The sequence below is a fragment of the Aphelocoma coerulescens genome, chromosome 1A (assembly GCF_041296385.1).
Source record: "Aphelocoma coerulescens isolate FSJ_1873_10779 chromosome 1A, UR_Acoe_1.0, whole genome shotgun sequence".
Taxonomy (NCBI): Eukaryota; Metazoa; Chordata; class Aves; order Passeriformes; family Corvidae; genus Aphelocoma; species Aphelocoma coerulescens.
Genome location: NC_091014.1, coordinates 15,236,360 through 15,262,454, shown reverse-complemented (window position 1 = coordinate 15,262,454; position 26,095 = coordinate 15,236,360). Strand labels below are relative to the sequence as shown.

Genomic DNA, 26,095 nt, shown 5'->3' with positions numbered 1-26,095 from the left:
TTATTTAGCACCATATTAAAATTTCCTTGTGCATATCAAAAGGTAATTTAACTGTGCAGTCAAATGTAAATTAATTATTACTTTATGGCAGTAAGACTTAAAATATTACTGTGCTGTTGATGTTTGATGGTCCAGTTTTGAAGAACAGAAATGTATGAGATGGTAATTTCAGAATACCTCCAGTGTTAATGACTTTGTTATATGAGAGCTTTAAACTCCTTCATGTATTGTTTGCATTTTAACTCGGGTTTCTGGGAATTTTCTCACGTAGGTTAGTAATTAAGGTACTTTCTGGACATAATTAGTGGAGCATACTGTAATTAATGAACTTGCAATCACAAAATGCAGATGTATTCTTAATGTACTACAACTTGGATAATGAAAACATTTACAACCTGTATCATTCATGGAAAACAATAGTATTTCTTAATAAAATTTGCAATGAATCAGTGAACTCTTTTTCTCCTTCTTCAGCCCCCGCTGCTGACAGTTATTTTAAGATCAGAATTAACACTTACGTATATACAGCTCCTGTAAATCAGATGGATTAAGAAAAGTACATTTTTGACAATGCTGAAGCTGAAGTACCTTTCCTAAGGTGGGTCACACATCAGCTGTAAATATCTAGCAGAATTCTTCTGTAATAAAGTGTTTATGAAAAGCCTTATGTTTATGAACGCTTATTATTCTAATCGTTCCAGATTTTTACTTCTGTATGTAGCTGTGCACATCTGTTTAAGAAGTAGAAACAGACATTTTTGTGGGTTACTATAGCTGATTCCCTTGACAGCCAAATAAGATGATAAAATGGGACTAACATCATCTACTCTGAGACCTTTTCAAAAAATTCACGTAGTTGAAGACAGTTTCTGACCAGCTGTTAAACTGGATGTCAAAGTGTGTTCATTCTAAAAGTTTCATGTTACCTCTTATCCCCTCTGCTCCCCTCCCAAGATGTTGGAGAAAATACATCTGCTTTTCAAAAAAACAGAGTAAAGGGATGTAGAAGATATTAATGTAATGATGTAAATTTGGAATATGGCCAAATTCACAATACTCTATAAACTGTACTCATTCTGTCTTAGTAGTAGGATTTAGAAGAATTTAAGAAAAGAACACAAGAAATTTTAGGAACATAAACTCACTGTCACAAGAATAAATATTTGAAATATTGAGGTTATTTAGTATATAAGGTAAATAAGTTGAGCAAATAATACATATGTAAGTATATAAAGCAGTGACTGTTACAGAGAAGAGAAAATGGAGTCCTTTAGACTTTGCAGTTTTCTATCCAGGTCACATACTTGTTGTCCAACAGCGGGTTTCAGAGTAGTAAACAATTTCTACAACATGTTTCTTACAAAAGTCACAACAGTAAGAAAAATTATTTGTTACGTATTAACTTTAGACCAGTGAAGGTGCTAATATAGAATGTCTCTGAAACAGTGACATTTAAAATGTAAACTTTAAGAATTTAATGTGTGTCATTTATGGACAGTATTTCCATTTAAAATCTGAAAAATCTCTGAAGACATCTCTGTATCTCAGAAAAGGTGCAGGCATCTGTCTCTCTTTAAGAAAGATGGAACTTTGTTCCTTTTAGTTTTCAACATTAATTCGCACTCAAGTTAACATAAAATCATTGGTGTGTTGTAGAATCTTGACAATACAGTCAAGACTCCTTGTCTTGAGGAGCTTTGGTTAATATTTTGCAGTTAACTTTAAAAATGAATTACACTCAGTCATAATACTCGTGCTCTGCTTTCTCTTTAATTTTCTGCATTTTCTTTTAATGCCAGAGAATGCAAAAAGAGAGTAACAAAAATTCCATTACCATTGTTTTGGTAGTAAATGTTAGAGGAAAAATTGTTAAGCACTAGCAGCTTCTTTGCTTGTGAGAATATTAGACTGCATGTGCCTGCATTTAGGAAAGAGGATGCTTTAGGATGTGTTTAGTCTCTTGAAAATAGCAAAATCCTGAAAGTCCAAGTGCTGTTATTGTGGTAAGGTGTTAGCATGGAAGTATTCTTGTATATCCTGCAATTTACTTTTTTTTTCAAGGAGATCTTCAACAACATTTCAGTGCTTATTACCTGTTTCACAGGCATTGATGACCTTTACAACAGTGTGAAGGCATATTTGTATATGACAGCTAGTTAGGCTGGAGCAAAATAATGGATTTTTATCAGGAGTTTATAAAGGTCTGCTTTACTAACTTCTGACACCATTTGTTATGTAAGATAACAATATTTTAACAATGGTATTATGTTAAAATTAAGACTCTTTGTCATGCTTTAATATATCCGTAATGTCAAGACTTGGTTGGCATACATGTTGTCAAGAGCTCAGTGAAAAATTATTTTGGGGTATAGCTTAAGTGTGCAGAGATTACAGTTTTACTAAGTAATGTGGTAATTCTGTTATATTCTTCAAGTAGGCTCCCATTCCTAAATACCTGTCATTGTGGACTCAGATAAATAGAGAACTCTTAAGTTTTCAAATTTGAAGTCTGAAATTCATTATCTTCTTGGCGAATTTGTTCACACGAAAAATAAGCATTAAAAGACACTTAAGTCTTTTAACACTTAAATGTGTGCATATATAGAAAAAATTCATCCTTGGTTGCTGACTGCTGCAAGTTAACCTCAGCAGTGTGCTTATATGTGACATAAGTTTATCCAAATGACATTGTCACAGGAAATAGCTATTATTAGCCCAAATGTTTCCCTTTTAGGAGTCCTTTCAAACTTGATCTTCCTCTTTGAGTTTATTTTGATACAAGTCCCTGAAAAGGTCATGCCCTTTTATAACAAAATCATTGCATCTCTTTTTTTTTGGCTTGAAAAAGCAAGGTAACAACACTTGAACATGATTAGATCTTCTGTCTCACAGATGACCCACACAAGTATTTATCACCCAAGAAAGTTCCTGATCTAGAGTTTTTGTAAAGTGATATCATATTAGGTGTCAGAACAATTCCACAAAGTTCAGAAGTGTTCTGAGGAATTACATGAAAATTTGTGTAGAGTTAACCTATGATTCATTTAGCTTGACCCTAGCTATTTGGAGCTCTGGAGTCAGAAATTTCTGCAAGAGTCAAAAATCTGTGTGGTAAACATACAGTGTGATGATTGGTTTTGTTGGGATAGGTTATCTCACAAAGAATGAAATGTAGGCAGATAGGTATTCCTTTAATACCTGTTAAGCCATATAAGAGAATTGATCCAACTGAACAAATGCAGATTTTTTTTTTACATGAGGTATAGATGGTTTTTGTACCTTCTTGAGCCCTTTTAAATGCAATGTTAAGACTTAAAACATATATTAGAAACAAGGCTTAGCATTGAAAATGCTGGGTTTAGTTTTCTTTAATGAAAAGTAATGGTTTAGGGTGTAAATCCATGTTTAAATTACATTTCCTTGGCAAGTCATCTTAATGCCCACTGATGAAATTCAGTACTTTACTGATGCTGGAGCCAATCAAGATCCTTTATTACAAGAATTGTTCAATCATCGTCATCCCTGCTGGGTGAAAGATGCTACCTTATATAATACAGTTTACCATACTAGATCAGGATTAGAGTTACGCCTTCAATTCTCATTGCCAGTTTGGAATGGATGCATGAGACTGTGCAACACTTAGGCCTGGGGAAGAAACTGATGTATTGTTTGATTTATTCTTACATTATCAAATCATCCTTTGATCCCTTAGAAGGTTAAAGAATATTTTATTGCCCTTGAGATTTTGTATGCAGACAGACACAAGCATTTTCACTGATGTAATGATTCAACAAGCAAAGTTCAAATGATCAATAAGAAACCATAATTTCTGCAATGCTGCCTTATATTCTTTGTCAGCAAACAAGGAGGGAGAGCAAGGATTCATCAGCTCTCTGGAGAAACAGCACAAGTCAATAAGGCAAGTGGAGGATTCAGATCATACGAACCCTTGCCATAGCTTGTCTTAAGTTTGCAAAAAAAAAAAAAAAAGCTGTAGTCTATCATTCTAGAATGGTATATTTTGGAATATGTTGCAGATTGTGCACTTTGTCTCTTCAAAATAAACCATTTAAAAAAATTTTCTTTTTCTGTGACACTCCATTTTAAATCACAGGAGTGAACAGAAATGCCAGCAATTTTGTATATTTTCCTAAAAGATCCCTCTCCAGGGAAGAGGCTCATGAACCAGGATTTAATTCAGAAAAGAAAACAAGTCTGAATTACTATAATCAGTGAATTTTTTTTCAGATTGATGATAAAGAGCTGATCCTCTAGAGCTTTAATATTTGTATCAGTGTCTGTAAGTGTACTAAGGATCTAAAGGGTAAAGAATGAGAAAAATATCTAAAGCCTTCTTGGTGACAACTGCCCATTAGGAACAAATATACATAAATTTATTCCAGCCAGCAGAACCACTGCTTCTGAGGCTGTCCTCAGTGTATGAATGATGTGGTAATTTTTTTTTCTCTGGGTTTCATCAGTAGATAGAAGGCCTGTAGGAGAGATACCCATTTTTAAATCAAAATCTGGTTCTAGAATCTATCAAAAGAGTCAGAAGGTGTACCTGGGATATTTGGGAAGCTGTGGGAGATGGCAGATGGTGGTATGGTTACAGTGTATTTCTGCCCTCTGTAAAGTAGAGGTTAGAGGGGTGTAGTGCTTATGTAACAAAGAAACCTTTATCTGCTTATTAAACTTACAACTTGAGAAGCTGAAGTGTATGTAGTTATTTATTTGGCTTAAAGCTACCTCTGTGTTTCTGCATAGAGTGAGATGTTACAAGACAGCTTGCTGAGGAGTGGCAAAAAGCAGATGTGTTCTGAGAATTCATTTATTCTGTACGTTCTATAGCTTGCAGAGCAGCTTCACTATCTTGACCCTTTCACAGCTTGTTATGTGAATGTTTTGACTTTGTTTTGGTGTTAAATAGTTGTTGATAGCTGCTTTTCAGTAAACCTCTTGTGTTCTAAACATTCAGAATTTGTCTCAGTTGATCTGATAGTAGACCAACTGGTGCTGGAGTCAGAAGTCCTAATGAAATGTTTATTATTTCTTGTAATTGTTAGAAGTTTATGAATATACCACGTATTTCCACCTCCAAAGAACTAACTGTGCAAATGCAGTACTCAATAGCAAATGTTTTAGTGGGCTGTGCTTAACCATGCTGTGTAAACGGGCTGTTTTAAGTTGATTCAACTAATGATAATTTTTGTGTAGACCTTTCCCTCTAGAATTCTACCAAAACATAATAGCTTGACACAACTTGAAAATACTCTGGTTGCTCTTTCCTTATTATTTGGCTAGATCTAACTTTGGGGAAATATTCTCAGGCCACCTTTGAGATTGTTTCTTCCTGGCCAAAAAAAAACCCCAGTTGTGCATTGGAGAAGAATATTATTAATGATCTGCTGCAGGCAGAGTATCCCGAGTTTGAGAACTGATTTAACTACTGCTCTACCACAGACCTGCATGTGGTATGCGGATGTAGAAAGCAAACCAGAGATGTCTGTTTTCTCAAAATCTGTAAGAGAAGATTTGTGAAATGCATAGCTTCACATATATACACAGATGAAGGCTAAAAAGATCTACTAAAACTGTAGTACTCTTTCTCACATTTTGTACCTTCCCACCTGTTATTCACTACTGCTGTAGACTTTCGTAGGAAGGATGTTTTTTACATGGCCTTCAGAAATATTTCATAGTGCAGTCTCTTTGGAATCCCTTACCTTTGGAAGAAATGTTGGTCAGTAATGAAGACTCTATAATTAAAAAGTAATCTTTAATTTTCACTTAACTTTAATTTTCACTGGAATAATTAGGAGTTATTTTGTACCTGTGAGTTGAGTATTAGTAAAAATAAACTAGAGGAGAGAGAAGGCAAGGAAGGTAAAAATAAGTAAAGGTATAGTTGAATATAATCTATTTTTACAGTGAATAGCTGTAGTAGTCTTTTCAGTGGAAAAAGGCTGATTTTTATTTCCAAGGATTTAAGTGCATAGCTTCTATTTAATTTCATGGTAAGTCTTTATGTTATTTGTGTTAATCCAGCCCTGTAACAAGCATCAACATGTCATCAGAATTAGTATACAAATTGCAATTATTTTTCTTTGTTTTGCCCTTTTTCTATCAAGCCAAAGAGAGTAAGGCATTCTTTTTACCTTTTCTCAATCCATGGCTTTCCATGGCATTCTCTTTCAGTTTGGCTTTTAGGATGCTGCTGTTTGCCTCCTCCTTCCCAGCTGTTCACTAGAAGATTCAGGACTGAAGCCAATTCATTTGCTTTCCTACTTTATTACCAAAAATGGCAAAATTTTGCCAATGTTGTCATTTTCCCATCTCAATAATAGATAATAAAGTTGCACATGGGAGTTTTTGCATATCTTCAATTTTTTGAGTGTGGGCGGAATACTATTTCAGGCTCTTACTCTGAAATGCTAAAACATGAAAGACTGTATTATGGTTTTTTTCCATGATAACCAATATTTTTAGCTTATTTCTGATTCATCTGAATCTGAGATAAGATGTCAAAAGCACAGATACAATGCTTTAAACACCTTGGGAAGACAAAGTGTTTCAGACACTTGCTGTGTAGAAAAGAGGGGACAACCCTCCCTAAACTTTTCGAAATGTGGAGTTTTTATTTTTACATTTTACGAGAGGAGAAAGTTTCTTGACGTCAGCTGTAATTGAGTTTGACAGGAGCTAGTGTGGAAGACAAACTCTGTTGAATTTTGAGGACATCTAAAGGCTGTATTGTACAGGGTGTTTTGCTTTTGTTGCATTTTTAAATGCAAAAATGCATGGATAAAATTTTTTTTTAAAATACAAGCAAAGAGCAAAAACCTCTTCAGAACCCTACATAATATCCAGGGCCAGATACAGACATTGTGAGGAATTACTAACATTACTTAACTGGAAGTAGTAAACTCTGGCACACCTTGTTGCTGATGTGAAGTCTTCACCTGCTCCAATTTTGCAATGAAATCATATGACTGGCACCATTCCTCCTTTAGTTTGTCTCCATTCTTATTAATTAAAACATAGGTGGCCATCAAACAGTTTTGTTTAAGGAAGGCTCTGAATTGTGAGTTACTATAGATTTTAAGGTGAAAGGGGAGTATGATATATATGACTCAAGAATCAGTATGAGTATGTACATATAATCTCTTACGTAAGTAAGATTGTATAATCTTTAAGAGCTAAAGAACATTTTTGTAGAGGAGATGCAATGTGATTAAAAGAATTAAAAAAAGAGATTAGCTAACTTATCCACTAATGTATCTGTTAGGTGATCTTTTTTTGAGGGAGAAAATGTACTCCCGAAAAATGCAATGCTAATATTTCAACAGATAGCAAAGCAAATTTTCCATATTATGGTCAGCGTAACAGAGTGTAGATGCATGTGGGACAATACCTGTGTACAGGTACTGTACAGACATGCAATGGCAGGATTTTCAGGATTGTCAGCTAGAGGAGGTGCTGGTTTCATAGTAGCAGCAGCTGATTTTCTGACCAGGCTATCACTCTGAAAAAAAGAGCTCAGCTGCTTCCTACATGAGATTAATTGCCCAATTTTCATTTATTACTGTGGGCATTCTTGTATTCTTCTACATTTTCTCTGTGCAAATCATCTCCCTTAGAATAATCAAGATCAATTAAAGCAGTCAGTGATGGAAAACTGAAAACTGGGGGTTATTACAATGATTAGCAGCAATATGGACTATTAGATGATGGGTGACAGAAGCCCAAAACTAAGCATATTGATGAAACAGCTATTGAAGTGTTCCTTTACCACTAAGCAGTCATGTTACTGGGGAGTGTCAGCAATTAGAAGTTAGGCTAATCAGGAGTAAGTGCAGCATCTGTAATTTCGGAACACATCTTTAAGGGTAAAATCATCTTTTGAATACTTCTCTTGGCATTCCCAGTCATGTTGCTATGTTAATATTTTATAGTTCTGAAAGCAAATGTCTTTCTGAGGTAACAAATCTTTTGGCCTTCCAAATGTATTGATTGAATTTTAGTTAAAATACATTAGATACTATTTAAAAATGGTAATGTGTCACAGGAATATGTAATACAAGAAGAAGACTTATACTGGCTGACAGTTAAAAGATTTAACCGTTGTTTCTAGACCTTCTCAGCTACCACCTTTAATCCTTAAAAGGCAAATTTTAGAGGCTATCTACTTTGGATTTCAAAAAAGGAATTGGATGCTAGAAGAGAGTATGTTACTTATTCTCTCCTGGAAAGGGGAAGTACTTTTCTGGTAATTCCATGCAGTGTTCAGAAGAAAATACTCTCTTTCCACAGAATATTCCACCTCAACGTAGTTCTTTGGGTTGCAGATTTGAAGCAGCTGATATCTGTGCTTTGGATGATGTGCTGTAGTGGCAATCAGCCTTTAGTCCACAAGCCACACGTAGCCCCTTGGGACAGAGGCCCAGTCTGGTATGTGCCTTTGATGGCTCACTGCGTGCCAGGCCTGTGCTTCCCGTGTTGAGGGCCTTCCATGATGCTCCCCCGATACATTCCTATGCACAGACCTTAAAATCGTTGTGTGTATGAACATGGCCCACGTTCACACACTTTCTTGGCATCCCAGAAATGCCTGATAACCACACATGTGCTGAGTCTGCCTCATGACCAGCACAGGTTTCTCAAGAGTGAGTTATGTCAGACCAGCTTAGTTTCCTTCTTTTAAAGGGTGTTCGGTATAGTTGATGGAAGTGTGAAAGGTGGGATCTGATATTTTGTCTGTAATACTTCTTTACCTGTGGCATTTTCAAATTCAAACTGAGGAAGGATAATCTAGACTTAATAATAGTAAGGATAATCTTAAACTGTTAAGAGATCAATACAGAACAGTTTAGGAAAACCACACACAGTGTTGATTCTCTTCCAAAATGGAAAGATTGTATCCAGTGAAGTTCTGCAGGGATTTACCCCAGGGCTAGCACTATTCAGTGCTTGCATTAATGGTCTGGATGATGGAATACAGAATATACTTATTAAATTTGCAGGCTATGCTTGTCTAAGAAGGATTAAGAGGTCTTGTAAGGACGGAATTAGAATGATCTTGTGAAATGGATTTGAAAAAACAGGATGCTACTGAAAAGGAACAGTGTAAGGTACTGCATGAAGAAAAGGAGCAAGAGAAGAAAAGCATGGCTATATAGCAGAAACAGCAGTGTGGATAGGAGACCTGCAGAAGGGGATTTTGAGGTTGTAGTGAATTACGAGCTGAATGTCAGCCATGTCAAGCAGATACAAAGGAGGGAAATATTGTACTGGGAGGTGTAAACAAAAGTATACCTGGAGTAATCCCTTAGTTCTACTCAGTAGAGTGACCTTTATACTCTACTCAGCCCTGGGGATTCTAGTAGTGAACCTGAGAGGTAGTCAAGTGGGGAGCAATGAAAACTAGACTTATTCATAACAGTTTGGGTAAATGTCTGCTAGATGGTTTGTATTTTCATTTGTAGATAACTGTTGTTTTATAGAAGGAGAGTGAACTTGAACTCCTTCTGAAGATCGTTTCAATCTGTGTGGTAAATTTAGATATGGTGTCCTGGAACTGACACCAGAACTGATCATTCAGCACCCTGATTGCAGTGGATGCTCACATAAGAGCTCACCTGAGGGCCAACCTCAGTGTACATGAGGGCCAATTCCCCAGGAAGTGTCACATCTCTGACACACACAACACCACTTGTGTGTGTGTGCTGTAGTCTTTTCATGGGGTAGGGAATGTGGCCTATGGCCCTTCTCTGCACCTGCACAAAGGCAAGTGGCCTCCCCAGCCTGAAGGATTGGGCATCCCTGCGTTTGCTTTATGATTTACAGTTGATGAGAGACTCACATCTTTAATGGGTTTCAGATTTCACTAATGGAAAATATTTGCTGCTGTAAACAAAGTGAATCACCTTGTTGACAATTCAATACTGTATTTCACACATTAATAATTTTGTAAAACCGTTGGCACACTATTGGATGGGGTTGAAAGGCATTTGATACCAGCAGTTTGCTCTCATGTATATAGACCAGCAGCATGTTTTGCAAGTGAAAAAAAGGAATCGTGGTTTGCCAGAATGCTGAAAATCTGAATGATGACTTTTTTAGGTAACTGTTACCTGGAGCACTCTTACCTGCAAGGACCTCAGTGGCTGGTTGTGATAAGCAAACCGCAAGGCAAACCAATAACATTTGTGTTAAATAGAAGATGAAGAAACTTTTAAAAATAACTAGTAAATAATAAAATAATAAAATTTTCTGAAGAAAAAAATGTATCAAATGGTTTGAAATTAGGAAAACAAAAATTTTAAAATAATTGCTTGTTGGACAGATGAAATGGGTATTATGTTTGTTAAGTAGAGCAGGGAGGAATTTATGCTCTTGGAAACAAGGAATGGTGTCTGAGAAAAAGAAGCTCCAATGATGAGTGCTGTAGAGATCCAAGTCTGAGTAATATATTGTCCCAAGTAAAACTATGTTTCTATAATACTAGACCTTCAGAAATACGTGTGAATCTCTGTGTTTAAACTATCTGTTGGTATTTACTAAAGCTTTTAAATTAGAGCATGAGGTTGAAATGGAGTGCATATGTTTGTGGTTTGCTGGGACTCTCTGTATGTCTAAGAAATGCACATTATGTCAGAAATAATCAAAGGAAATCTGTTGGTCTTTTAAGGGGTAATGTTCTTCTAAGATACTGCAAATAATTTGAAAGGATCCAGTCAGGAATTTCTCTCAAAATATTTGTGCTGTACTCACCACACCCACTTAACTGCTTAATATAAGATTGCATTGAAAAGCTTGTGTGCAGATGTAGAGATAATAGTCATGTAAAGAAATGGTAGAGTATAGCTCACATCTTTGGAATTTAAATGCACATTATGGATAGATAATTTTTGTGTACAGTTGTTAACACATATATCCTAATAGATTTTGAGTTTCTTTCTATATTGGAGATTGTTTCTTGAAAACGAGTTATACTGGAGGTGAGTGAAGATGGACACAGTGCTTGTGTAGGTTAAGTGGAGCTGCAGAACTTCAGCACTAAGGCACAATGTAAATTTATACATAAACTCAGTGCACTGAAGAACTTAGCACTTGCAGTAACACAGCATCATATTACATTAATAAACTGAAGGGGACAGTAGACAATTTCCTTGTCTGTTCCCCACATCTCTCCCTTCTATCAGCTGTACCTTTTCTCCACTGAAGATGGTGTCATTATATTCAAACTGGAATTGTGTGGTTTTCATCTTAACTGGTTTAGCGTGTGACAGCATTATTAAAAATGTGCACAACATACTAGTGATCCTAGTATGAATCTGTCTGAATACAGATAAAGCACAGCGTTGCATACTGAAAATCTTTTTCTGGGAATTCCTCAGAATGTCCATTAAAAAAAAAATTAGTGAATTTCAGTTATTAGACATTTTGGCAACAGTGCACGATTTAAATGGCATTTTAATCTTTATTCAGGATGTCTGTCTGACCAGAAAATGAAGACAACTTTCTTATATTTAGCTTGGTAACTAGAGGTACTAAATTATGTATGTATAACATAAAAGCTAAAATAATAATTTAATTTTCTCAAAAAGTGAGTATCTAACATCACATGAAACTTATCTAATGTCTGCAGAGACCTTGTGCATAGTTCTATGTGTTGTCTAGTGTCTTTACTTTTTGTCAGTCCATGGGGCTTTATTTACTGGTACATAGCTAGGAAAATACAATTTTTAGCTGACATGCTTAGCTGTCATCTTTTGTTTAGGCCTTGTGCAAGCTGTTACAAATATCTGCATGTTTTTTAATGGACCAGTTAATTCAGAGGAAGCACCAAATTGCAACATTTAATCAGATTAATTCTTGGTATTAATGATAAATCAATAAGCATCTCTTCTGATAATGTATGTTACCCAGGTTCCCAGTAGAAGGAAACCAGCTTCCAAGAAACTTCCGAGAAGCCTTTATGCATCTTCCAAAAATTCCCTGTGGCAAGTTTCATATTTACTGCACATTGTTTCCAGGTGTGCATAGCAAAAACGGTGCTGCTCTTCTCTGGTATTCTGTATTTTTGAGCTGAGGGACTGGCATTTTCAGTAAAAGTTTACCTGAATTTGGATGTCTCTGTGCATTAGATAACTCCATAATTTGTGTTACCAGAATTCCTTACTGTTGCTGTTGCTGTTACCCCTACAGCACCTTTGTGACAAAGGTGAAGTACCAGCATCATTGCAGGTGAAGAACAGAAGCCGAGAGAGCAAAAGGTCATGCACAGATTTATTATGCTCCCAGGTCTTGCCATGCACAGTAAGGGTTGTGGTGGTGGAGAGTGTGGTGTGAGGTATGGGAGTGGGTTCACAAAACCACTTCAGTCTTCTGGGTGAACTAAGTGACCTGAATTAAGCACTTGGTGAATTAAGCACTGAAGATTTGAGATTTGCAGCAGAGAATGTCAGTATATCAAAACTGAACCTCAGCACGTTTACAGGTCTTCTAGGGGTGTTTTTGCTGGAATTCACCAGCAAACCTTTCATACCTGGGGCTTCCTTCTAGGCATGGATCACTGCTTCTTTAACTGCACAAGTGATGAAAACAATGAAGGTGCCAGAGAAGAAGCATTAAAACGCTTCAGGAAGCCGAAACGAAGGCCAGGGTGCTCTGGATCCTAAGCCTGAAGGGCTTTGCCTTGTCTCATTTGGGAGGGAGTGACCTGCCCTTGAGCACCAGGCAGGGCTGGGGTGGTCACACACTGCTGTGGCTGCCAAAGAGCTCCCAGGACTAAGGCATGGCACTGGGTGATCTTTTACATGCTTATTGTTTACTTGTGCAGACAATTCATGTGTTCTTAGAGGTTGGATCTACTTAATAAAGATGGTGTAGACCCAAGGGATGTGCTGTTCAAGGGCAAAGGGAAGAATAATTGTAGTTCACTATAGATAGTGTATTTGGGAAGTTCTGCTCTTGGCTTATTTTGTGAATTTCAGCCTCAGTGACTTGCTGAAAATCACATGGCTGAATATGAACTCTAGTAAATAGATTTTTTTTTGCTCCCTGTAACTTAAAACCAAACTCAAGTCATTGAAAGAACTATTTCACAGATTGTTCATTAACTGTGCTGCTATACTTCTTACCCAGGAATTCACATGGTTGAAACTGATATTAAAAATAAGCTTTCCCATACTCTGGTGATTTAAACCTGCAGAGGGAGAAGGGACAGCAAACAACCTCTTTTAGTATCACTTCCTTTCTCCTGCTGCTCTGCTGTGGTGCAGAGGCAGTTTAGTTAGGCATTCCCCCTGTCCGTGATTTCTTATTAATTTTTAATCTCCCCTTCTTTTGCTACTCAAAGTTATTTTTAAAAATAGAAATATAGAAGGCAGAAGCAGTGATTGTTGCAAGAAAGTACTATGGAAACCTGTCACGACAACAGTTTCAAATGAAAGTGAATATTCAGCCGTTTAAGAAGTCTATGTATTTGTAGAACTCTGGTGTCTCCTCTGTGGTCAGAATTGAAAAGGAAGGAAGTGAATAGAGGAGTGTTGAGGGGATAATATATATTCTTGCTTTTCATGGGGGAAAATGCATTTCTGGGCTCAGCCTTGCAATTATATATTCTGCAATGAACTTCTTATCTAAAATTTGTCAGTTATGTAATGTATTGTAATGCTGTGGTAGCAATATTGTCCTTTATGGTTGGTGAGACATGTTTGCTGGAAAATCTAGCTTATCAGTGTTTCCAGATGTTTTGTTGTTTGTTTTTGTGGGTTTTTTAAAGAAAACATAGGCAGAAAAATTATTCACAAAGCTCAAAAGAAGGTGGTGCAGAGAGCAATAACTAAATAAATATATTTTTAGCACACATTTCAGTTGTGCATGATGGTCAGTATTTTTCAGATGGAGGATCAAAGCATGATGTGAACTTACTAGATCCCAAGTTACTTGATATTTGTTCTCCGTGCCCTTGCTAAGGAAAACTCCATCAAGTAAGTTTTGTTGTTATTAGAAGATTATGCAGAAGATAAAAAAGAACACAAATACGGTGCTGCTAGTAATGATATGATTTACAGATTCACTTTGGTCTGTTTCAGCACTCTGATGATGCATAATAGTGTACATACATCTATTTATATGTGTGAACATTAATGTTTCTGAGTTAAAATAAATATCTGGAATGCCAGTGATTAATCATTTAAATATAGCACTTCCTGGGGATATTCCAAAAATGTGAGCTCAAATGCTGAAGTATTTCATCTTTCTCTGGTCACTGAAGTTCCTGGGTATAGTCTATAAGGTTTGGTGGTCATGTTTGTTGCTGCTAGGAGTATTGGAAAGCAATATGTAATACACAGAGAATACATAAGGAAGACTTACCCTTTTTTTAAATTTAAAAAGTACTGCTGTTTTTAAAGGATTATTAAGGGAAAAAAAGACTTTTTGGTGGAGAAGTCACTCTGAACTAGTAGATTAATCTTTTATAGTGTGTAAATTTAGAAAAACAGGGTGTTTTTTTTAAATTGACAGGTTTTATTTTCACATTTTGACTTAAACTTTTTACTGCAGAGTTATAAAGTCTTAACAATAATAGACATGGTGGTAGTCTCTTTTGTCCTGTGAGATCCTGATTGTTCAGATTTTGATGAGTCTGTGCACATTTATTAAAAGATGTATACTGAATTAGAAACAGATTATGGGATTGTGCAGACTTTGTCTGCTTTCAGCTGTGATATAGAAAGCTTTATATCACTTTGCTATTGTGCACTTGCCCTATATAGAGGTAATTTAGGAAGCCTAATGCAATTGATGTCCAACTGTGACATGGTATTTTTGTAGAAATAAAACTCTTCACTGCTCGTAGCCTTTCTAAATGGTTAATCAAAGTGGATTGACAGATTATGTGTCTGGAGTTTTTTTTCTTTCTTTTTTTTTTTTCTCATGTAGGTGTTTGTGACTCATAAATGCAGAATTAGACCGAAAATCTGTGACTGGATAATGAAGTATTTGCAAGTACTTTATTGCACTTTTCCATGCAGCACAACAAATAGCCTTCACTTTCCAGTGTTTATTTGTAAGGATTTATTATTGTGTGGCTCTGCTAATCTTGTAATTTCTGCTCCTGTTTTTATGTTAGTGCAAGAAAGTGGTTTATAAATAGTTTCTGTAAATGGGTATTCCTGAAAATGCTTCTGATCTGAACAATATTTTTATATAACTGTCTTTTATGGTGAAATAATAGGTGAAAATTGAGAAGCCATTAATGTTTTATATCCCTTCACTCTGCTATGAATCACCACTTAGCTGTTTGCCAAAATCTTTGTATTCTGTTTAGTGACAATTTTGTATGAGGATCAGCTGGATAATTTTTAAATTCATTTCTAGTTCTTTTCTTTGAAGATTCATATAAAATAACTTGACCAGTTGTCAAGTAAACGTGAAAACTTAATCTTCCATTGTAGATGATGTTTTAAATACATATTAATTTAGAGTTAGATAATGCTTTTTGAAAAATTTGGATAGCATTACTGTTCCAAAAATTTTAGATATCAATAAATTCTAAAGAATTAGCTGCTATGCAGTGTGTGTGTGTGTGGGGGGGGGGGGGGGGGGGGGGGGGGGGGGGGGAAGTCAGAATACCTTAGAAAGCTATTAAAAATGACCTTGTGTTTTAGATCTCCCCACTGAGACTAGTTATTTTGAAATATAAAACACTTAGTTTGGTTTAAAACCAATTAGTAAATGTCATTTGTGATCACTAAAAAATTATTCCTCATAGAATATTCATCATGAAAACACAGGAATGTTTAATAATACTGAGTTTAGCTTTCTTTGCAGACAGAAGTTATTTTAAATTAGACGCTGTTGCATAGTCTGCTTCTGGTTGTCCATCTGTTTAGGTGGTTTCTCTGGACTGGAGCGCTGCCAACCATTATGTCTTGGGACATTTCTGACCACACTGAGATAGGACTAGATAAAACCTACAAGGGCAAGAATGTATCTGATTCTAGTACTTTTAAGGTAATTAATGCAAATATGATGATCGATTCGTCTCTTTATATGCGGAGAGGCCTGGGTCACTGCTATGAACTGCTCAGCTGTGAAAGGCTTTGTAAATAAAATACACTGTAGGGGTAGAATGAAGGAGACTGGGAACACTATTTGTCAGTACAGAAACTGGAAACTAAGTTTGGGACTTGAAGGTAACTCCAAAGAGAAAGATAGGAATGGAAGGAGCTGTTATGAGAACCAGACATGGAGGATGGACTGGGGGATGGATAAGGTAGAGCTGGGAAATAAGGAAGTGGTGTTTGCATTGCTACAGGTGAAGAAAGGTAGGCTAAGATTAGATCTTGTTGAAAATAGTTTAGGTAAGACTGGAATGGAGACCATGAAGGTTTTTCTTTATCAGACATTGCAGTGTTTTAATTACATGGGTCTAGTCTTTATAGAATGAGCTTAAATAAAGTAGTCTTCTAAAGTCCTAGTCCATTTAAGGGGTTTATACCAAATTGATTTTAATATTTCTGATTTGCTTTAGATACTCAAAGGTGAACAGGATATATGAAATTCTGCTAAATTCCAGGGATGCAACTGAGCAGAGACTGACGTGGGCTTTGGCTGGATCTCTGTATAATCCATCCCAGCCTTTTAAATTGGTACTTTCATGTATCTGTGTCTCTTCAGAACTAAAGCTACACTGAGGTTCTTTCTGTCCAGATAAGATAGTATGTTATTGTTAAACGCCTCTCTCAGACTGTAATTCTATTTGTGGTTTCTACTGTTGACTGTTGATTGTTAACAGGTTCTGCAATAATGCAATTAGGTGATCCAAGAAGAACATACAAAGCATTAATAAGCCACATCTGCATAGAGCAGAGTGAAAAATATGATTGATTAGCCATGATACTCATCTAAATAAGATAATATAATTCATTTTGCCTCTTTCTCGGGTTAAAAATCTGCTCTGTCTTAGTCCTCTCAGAAAAAATCAATGCTTCACCGTGTTCTTGATCTCCTACTCAGTGCCACATGAAATTCTGAGCTATTGTACATTGTTGCATTTATGGTAACAAAAGATTTAAAGCTTTGGGTAAGCTTAAATGTCACAGGGAACTGAATAGTATGTTGCATTAGAAAGGAGAAATCTAGCATCAAAATACTGCAGTTCTTGGGTGATGAATAATGTCGTCTGTGTGGAAGAAGAGGTGCACTCAGCTGCTTATTCTTCTCCTTTTTCACCTCCCTTCTGTCCTTCTGCAGGTAACACCCCCAGTAAGTTCCCATTTGTGTGAAGGTTTCAGAATGCATTGCTGGCTGACAGCTGTAGTGAGGGGAGGGGACTGCCTTTCTTCAGTGGCGGAACTGGATCCCAGTGCCTGTGCTAGCTGCAGGCAAAGCTAGGCACAGTATTTCTTTTTCTTTTGAGGACTTCAGATTTTTTTCCTTCATAGTAAAGTTTTTGTATGATACAGCTTTGCCCATTTGATTTTATTGGGACTGACCTTTGTTTTTTTTAAAGCCTAAAGATGTAAAATCTACTTCTATAAATGCAGAATCTGTAACAAAAAGAGGTCAGTTTTGTCGTGCTTCTCCCAGTGGACAAATTTACAAGAGGACTTGGAAGACTGAGATTGTTGTCAGGGTGTGGGTAACACTGCCGACACTGAAGAAGTGTTTGGGGTGTATATATGTGCTTGCTCTCTTTCAAGTTGTCCTCAGTGAAACCTGATGAAAATGACTGCACAAGTCCATTGTTGCATTCTCCTGAAACTGTAAGAAGAACTAGGAAGGGAAAGTGGAGCAGAAAGAATGTCTTCTGGCTCATTCCTGAGCACACTGCTGTGGTAAAGCCTCCTTTGAGCAAGCAGGTGGATTAAGGCATCTCCAGCAGTCCTGCCAGCCTACAGTTCTTCACCAAATTATCTGCAAACTTTCCTGTAGGTGTGTGATACAATAAATTTGAGCTTTGTATTAAGAAGAAAAAAAATATTTTAAAATTCTATCCAACAGCAAGTCTGACCTTGATGGAGATCTGTCTGCAGTTGAGTATGAAAATATTAGCTGAAAAGACTAAACAGCATCTTAAAGTTCATTCATTTTAAATACTTGAGGGCACTTCAGGGCTGTTGACAATATATGCACAGGTTCCAGAAATGAGATGTCACTTGCATGGGTAATTATTATCTTGTTGCAATGACTAGCAGGAGAACAAGAAAACCCAGATGGCTTTTGGTAGATATTTAAATTATTCAGAGCATACCATTTAAAGGATATTTTGTCTGAAATAGGATTTTGGATTTTTTTGTAAAGAGAGAAAAACATGTTATAACCCTTCAGTAGCTAATTCCTAATGTTAATTGTTAATACTGAATTAAAAGTAAAACTTGGCATTTCTGATTTATAATGGCTTTGTTCAACCATCTAACAGAGTGAGCATGTACATAATGACATTGTGAGGAGGAAGAAGAAAACATCTGGTCACAAGTTTTGTCCAGATATCAAAATTAGTAATGAGATTTTGTGTCCTTATATTTCTCTTCTTCAGTAATGGGACTTGAATCGGCAGGTGCAAGTTGGGGTGGCACAAGGACAGGAGAGGTGCTGCAATCTCACCTTCTGCTCTCTAAACTTCATCAGAAAGGGCCAGCTGTGTTTTTAATAGAGAAGCCACATCTTCAGATGTGAACTGGTTTGTTATCAGTAAGGGGTTTAGAGATTGGTCAAATTGTGTTAGAGATGAGAGAAGCATTTTAAAAAGCTTGATTTGGCTCAGAAGCCCCCATTTCCATGTTGCCCAACTAGTTTTCTAAATTTGGTATTGTTTCTACTCTGACTTTATACTCTCCCTACACTCAAATAGTGCATTGTAGGATAAAATTTGTAATTGTTATGGGCTAGTCAGTCTAGCTGATCTGTCCTCAGAGGTGCCAGATACTTTCTTTGAAATTGCTGTCACGTTGATAGCCTAAGGCTTGGTAAACTTTGGAACATTGCTTGATGTTTCATGAGATAATTCTTCACAACAGTTCCTGATGCCTTTCTGTCCCATTAGCTCTTAGCCATCTGTTGCTTTGATTACACTATTATGGTGAATAAGTGTTTTGGCAAGCTATTTAGCTGTGTTGAAAAATCTTGTTTCTTTGCTTTCTAGTATTTTATTGCTACTGTTTCTTTTTTTTTCCCTCCTCAACCTTTGTAGTGCAATGCTTCTTGCTATTTCCTTCTTGTTATTCCAAGAAACAAAAGGCTGACCTAGTCTGAGGACATGATGAGGTTTATAACTGTGCTTTGTGGCTGTTCTCCTTTCATGTGAAAGCCCTTCTACCAAAAGGGGTAGTGTATTCCAAACATGGGCTCACAGAAGGTAGATGTTATAACCGAACCATATTTAAATGTTTGGCTTTGGGACTCTTGCCTCTTAAGGCTTAAAATGTTCTTTTCTAATCTAGCCAATGTGTTATGTCAGTATTACCTATTATATTTCTATAGCAAATCATAATATTTTAACCTCTCATTCCTCCCAACACTGCAAAGGCCAAAACAGGAATATCTGGGATATCATTAGGAAGAAGCCTGTACTCTCTGGCTTTACACATTTGACCTTTTCATTTATTGCTCAGGTTTTAGAGATGAACAGGGTAAAAGACAGATGGAGTGATAATGAACACAGAGATGAGCTTCCCTAAGTAGGTTCATTTTTAGGAGTAGTGATACACCAATTAATTTTTTTAGGCATGGACTTTTGGAAACAGAATAAAATACTGTTTTTAGACTGAAATTGAATTTCATTGGCATTTAATTTCTACTTTTAGGTTTTTGTTACTTTTTCTTCATTTAAAATAGCTGAGTTATACCTCAAAGCAAGAATTCCAGTGATTCTTAGTCAGTTATTAATTCTGCTCAGTAGGTCATTTTGCCTTGACCGTGACTTAGGTGGCCAACTTTTCTTCACTGTTTACCTGTTTGAGCTCTTTAAATTGAACTGCAGCTTTTCCTGGAATAACTTCTAGTTTTTGCACTTCCGGTGTCTGGAAGAGATGACTAAGAACTGGGTAGCTGCAAGTGCTTGCAAAACTTTCTCAGTCACTTGGTCTTCAAGTAGTACTTGTCATTAGGGATAGTAACATTATTTATGGGAAAATTATTTGAAGGAGGCAGCATGTTGTAATGGTAGTGAGAGGGGAGAAGGGGCAAACACTGTAAAGGAGCATCTGACTGGGGATTTCCAGCCTGACAAAAGGGTCTTTTTTTGACCTTGTAAAGCAGTACTGTGTTGGAAATTGCAACTGCTGTCTTCTACAAACAAAAGGAGCTGTGTGAAGTAAACTTAAAAAAGTAACTGAAATAGTTGCCAATATAGAAAATCTTCTGTCAAATGAAATTAGTTAATACTAAATTCCAGTCAAAGGTACTCAGAAGTGTAAGCTGGAAACTGTTTTTGCACTTACTCTGTAAGGACTGCAGTAGCCTTTTATATTCCTCGTCAGAGAATATACATTAGTTTATGAGTTTGGTTATTTCAGTGCGCATCCTGTTCTAGGACTGTTGTATTTTAGTGCTGATTATTTCTTGATGGTTAGGGAATGTTGTGGTATTCCTTGCTTGCCACATTGTCAGACCACTCTGTTTAAGTGATTCCTGGAATAATTAGTAATTATGGATCTTCCTTCATCTAAGTACCCAATGTAATTATTTTTGAGCTGGGTTACACTTTTACTGCTTGCGTATGGGACATGGTAAATGTTTTACATAAGAGGTGAGGATGTGACAGCACGCTGAAATCACAGCTAATGAGTAATATCTATCTTTCTATCGGTATATGTATAGATATCTGTCTAAAGGTGGTGAAAATTTTCTATTGGGTTTCTGCCACAGCCTCTCCTGAACAGGGTTATCTGCCCTCTGCAGAATGGTAAAGATTTTCAGTCAGAGCCACTGTTCTGATTTTAATCAGCACAATAGAAATGTTCTTGTATACCTTAGTAGCTATGGAACTTAATTTCTAAGTGAGGGACAAGTTTGACTTCTCTGTATATGGTCCTTCCAAACTCTACTGTAAAAGAACATTTCCTTAGAGAGGTGTTCTGATTATTGGTGGTGCAGGTCCTTGTGAAATTTAACTGCATGAAAGTTAACAGTTAATTACATTCGTAACACTGCTTCTTCATGATAGTAGTAGTAATTGCCACAGATAGTATTGACCATAAATATTTTTGCTAATTAACACATTTTCATTTGAGAAGGGAGTTGATAGTCCACACAGGTGAAAACCCTATGGCATGGGATCTTAGGGACAGACTTGTACTGGATAAAGAAATAATGATGTGAAGTTCCCTAAGACAGAACTGGGTAGAGAAGAACGATCCACATGGTGAATCCTGTACCGTGAGAAGGTGGAGTGTGAGTTTGGAAGCTGTGTTTGTAGCACTTGAGCCATTAGTTTTGCCTGTTAACCAAGTTTCTTATTTTTGGTTCAGCCTTATGCCAGGAATCTTCCTGTCACCAAATTAGCTCAGCGTCATCACCACACTCCCTTGTGAGGAGCAGGTTTGCTCACTCAAGCTGCATTTCTAATGATGAAAAAGATTATTGCTCTTTCCTTAGCCATGCTTTCAGAAGATTATTCTGATAATACTAGTGGCAATCATAAAATAAAAACCTACAATTTTGGACCTTATAAAATAGTTGCAATATTGGAGTTAACAGAACAAAATTGTTTGGTTTCATCCTAGGAGATATTTTCAAAATAGAAATGTAATATATATTTATTTAAGTCTTTAATGACATTTGTATTTAGTCTTCATAGGGTTATTATTTTTGTGGGAAAGGAAGTGACCAAATGGGGTTGTCTCTGAGAATGACTGTAACTGCCATGCTGGCCTGGACAGCATCTGCTGGGTTACTGAGTCCAGTTGCCTGCTCTCTGAAACAATGGCATGATATAATTGTGAAAAAAACCCCACATTCATACTAATGACTGCATGACACTTCTCTTCTTGTGTATGATTGTCTACAGAACCAAATGGAATGGGATGGGATAAAATTAATCAGAAATTATGTTAATAAAACGAACAGTTTTCATTGATAGAGAAAATGAACAAATGCATCTGGTGTGAACATCTCTTCATAGTTTTCTGCTGAAAGAGTATCTTTATGTTTTGCAAAAACATAAAGTGAAATACCCATTCTGTTTTTTTCAGGTGATGACTGGTATCAGCCTTCTGACAAAGCTGTCTAATCTATTGTCTGATGGATGCTGAGAAACTTTGATGTTGTAAAATATTTGTGAGACTTGTTTCATGGTAGAACTAGCTTTTGAGCATGTTGATTTTTCTTCTGTTTCCTTCATATGTTGAATTGATGACTCACTGAATCTTCTTAAGCACTTACATTTGTGGAATTTAGTTTCCATCTATCTGTAACATACTATGTTGTGAGTTGCCAGATGGAGGAGTGCTTTGAATGGAGAAGGGTATTATTGGTGGACTTAATGCCATCTCTCCTTAACTCCCTGATTCATTATAATTTTTGCAGTCTGAAGATCACTGTAGTTAATTTCTGAGTAGGTAGTGTTGTTTCCCTGCACTTTGTGGGGTCATGTTTTTATTTCACTTGTGTATGCTTGTGTTTATATGCACTTAGATTACACTGTATTGCTAACATATTACTAAATGCTCTTCTGTTTTTCTTTGACCTCTGTGCTCTTGATTGCCATAGCTTCAAGTTTATGGCAAATGTACAAATTTTTTACAGACAGAGATTCTAAGGAGAACACTGAAATTGCTAAGTTTGGTTGCCTGCAGTGGCAGACAACTTGGTTATATAATACTGCTGATTAACTCATTAAATTCCATCTCAAAAGTAGTTATATTATTTTCCATATTGTTCCTGTTGGATAGCTATTCTGAATATTCTCTGATGTGATTCCATTTTCCTTTGTAGATCACTGTTGAGGTTAGTTCTCTTTAACTTTGAATGCATATTTTGTTCTTGATAAAAATTATGGCAGCCTGTCGAATCTCAGAACTGTTTAGCTTTAAGCTTTCTCGGGTAGAAGGAAAATGTTAGGTACAAATCTTATCAATAAAATCTGTTAGTGGTAGCAAATTCTGAAATACTGGTTCTCAACTTTTTGTGCAGTGTGTATTAATGATGAACAGTTTAATTTTGAGATGTCTATGCAAGCCTTAAAGTATAATAATTAATTTCTGCACTGCTTTTCAATATTTTTTTTTCACATAATTTTTGTCCCAAGTGGTGCTTCATTTTTTTTTTTAACATATTGTCTAAACCTAGAAACTAGCTGTGCATAAAAATTTCCATTCTCTTAGGATTAGTCATAAACCAACAGTGGACTGTTACATAGCTTGTCTGGGGCATATGAAACAAAAACTGTTTTCTGAGGTGAGAAAATTACTGTATATGAATCAAATAAAAGAATACATTTTGTTCTGCATTGTCAGGGATTTGATATGTCTCTAATTCCAGTTATACAAGATGAACACATGAGCTAGAAACCCTCTATCTTGCGGCCATGTCCACAATTTAAAGCAAATAAGAAATAGGCCTCCTGCATAATCTTTGTTCCATTCTGATTTTGATTTTGCTACTAGATTTGGAAGATACTTTGAGTATCAGCAGGTTTCCATAATGATGTACTTTGGTTTGAAACTTCTGGCTAAAACCAGTTCTTTAGAAATAAAGCTCAGGCTCTCTTGGAGCATGTTTTAGTGTCTTTCGTGCCCAGTAGATGCAGAGTTAGCTTGCTAAACTGTCATGTCGGAGCTTTAAGATTGATTATTTGCCTGCAATTACTTGTGCCTGTATTGCCTGTTTGTCAGGAAAATAAGTATCTGGCCATTGATTATTTAAGGCTGGATAGTGCCCAGCTCACCTTTTGATGCTGTTCTACTTTTTATGATTTAATATATGAACTTTAGAGCCTGGCTGAAATCTAGTTGAGCGCTCCTATAGTAGTAGTAAGGTATTGATTTTGTATTACTGACTCACTACCTGGTTTCATAATTGTGTAAGTATTCTGTAAAAATTAGAACCATTTAGGAAAGGTTGGTAAATGAGGTGTGTCTTTTCTATCTTTTCTTCCTTTCAGTTTCATTCTCTTTTTCTTCCAGAGTCTTTTCATTCTATTCCCCGTCCTCTTCCCATTTATATTTTCTTTCTCATGTTCATTCTGTCCCCAAATTCCCTGCTTGCATTATAGTACTCTTCATTTTCTGACATCCCATTAATCTTCCAGTCTTTATGGCTTACTTTCCCACCTCCACAAGCACACCCACAGGATGCTTAGAAATTTTACAGCATACCCAGTTGTCAAAAAACTAAACCTACAAGTCCCAGACCCGTAATACTATGCTGGGAATGCTCATTAACTCCCACACTGTTTGGAAAAAGAAACTGGTATAGTTAGTATAAGGTCTGCAAACCATAATACATGCCTAATATTCCTTTGCTTTCCACTAAACCTGGGAACGCCTCATTGGAGCTGGGAAAGAAGACGGGACCTGGTTTTTTTTGCTTTAACTGTGGTTTTGATCTTTATAGAAACCCTAGAAAAATTGGCATGAATGTGCAGTTATAGGGGTGTGACCTCTGAAATGTTGGGTTTGAGGAGAGCATTGTTTGCCAACAGATCAGAAAACCTGTTGCCATAGGTGGATGTACCAGCAAGTGCATCCTCAGCACAGCAGCTGCACCATGGCCAAAGCCAAAGTGGGCTTTGTACTGGGAAGTGCCTGTGGTCTCAGATGATTCTGTCCAGTCTGACTGCCAGCATTTCTGTCAGACGATGTTCTTTACTGCTGGCACAAGTCACTAAGAAAAATGACAAAAGACTGCATCTCTAATGTGTGTGTGATCAACTGATTGCCCCCTCCACTAATTGCCTGTGAATGCTAATTAAAAAAGCAGTATTCAGTGTATGGATGACAGTGCTTAGTTTCCAAAGGCAATAATTTGAGGCTTTTCTCTTGCTAAATAGCACCCATGACAGTGTTTAGTGTTGCTAAGTGGAATTATCATCAGATTCAATCTTAATCAGAGGTCTCTTAAATAGTGGACCTGGACAGTTTTTGGATAGTTTTCACTGCTCTGTATTGAGCTTTTTTTTGCCTTTTTTTTTTTTTTTTTTTTTGCAAGCTTTGGAAATAATCACTGCATTGCTTTGTTTCTTAATTCTGCCGTGAAGAAAATAAAGTTACTGTCAGCAGTAGAAATAGAAATGTAGAAATACAAGCTTAAATTCTGCAGTAGTCAGTAGTAGGGGCTTGACCTGCTTGCTTCTTATTATCCTTCGTTTGTACTTTTTTTTAAGCCTGTATCACAATATTACTAACTACACCATAGCTGAATACAGTTGTACTGTAACTAACCCCAGAATTACTGGATCAGTTGCTGATAACCCACCCCAGGTTAGATACTGCTAGCAGGGCTTCCAGTTCCTTTCTTTCAATTCGTCATATTCTGAGGATAGCACCAAAGGGATCTAAGCAAAGCATTGCTCAGAGATCAAAGGAAATCAGTCGTCTCCTTTACCCTCTGTTCTCTGTTTTGTGGTAAGGATGCCAGTAACTGAAACAAAATGAATTAGCAGACTGAACTTAAAAGATGAACTTGCCCACTAAAATGCTGTCTCATCATGGTTAAAACATCCCAGTAGAACAGCTAAAGATAATCATTATTTTTAAAATATCTTCTTTCGTCAGAATCCTACGCAAGTGGGAACTGCTCTTCAGGTTTTCCATAATCTTGGGACTTTGAAAGATACCATTGCTAATGTGGTGGATGGATACTGCACAGTCCTGGAAGAGAACATAAAAAATGCTTTGGATATCAAAGTATTGACCCAACCATCTCAAACAGTCACAAGAGGTATGATTCTTGTTTTACAGAGAATGATAACTGATTATGTTTTTTACAGGAGTACTGTATCTATAAAATGGAAGAAACTCTCACATCCAAGCCTATTCTAGAAACACTTCCCTGCTTGCTTTAACCAGTAGAGGGTGAGAGTAGGCATGTCTCAGAAATCATTTAATTTGGCTTTGCAAGCCAAAATCGGGACTGTCTG

The 26,095-nt window shown here is 36.5% G+C and overlaps 1 protein-coding gene across 2 annotated transcripts in view; it reads left to right on the top strand.

The window, feature by feature from the left end:
* Positions 1-26,095, top strand: part of COG5 (component of oligomeric golgi complex 5) — a 182,987-nt gene that overhangs the window by 94,503 nt on the left and 62,389 nt on the right. For both annotated transcript variants that reach the window (XM_068994824.1, XM_068994815.1), the window contains exon 8: positions 25,731-25,896. In XM_068994824.1, coding sequence (XP_068850925.1) covers positions 25,731-25,896 — 166 coding nt within the window. The remainder of the gene's footprint in view (positions 1-25,730; positions 25,897-26,095) is intronic.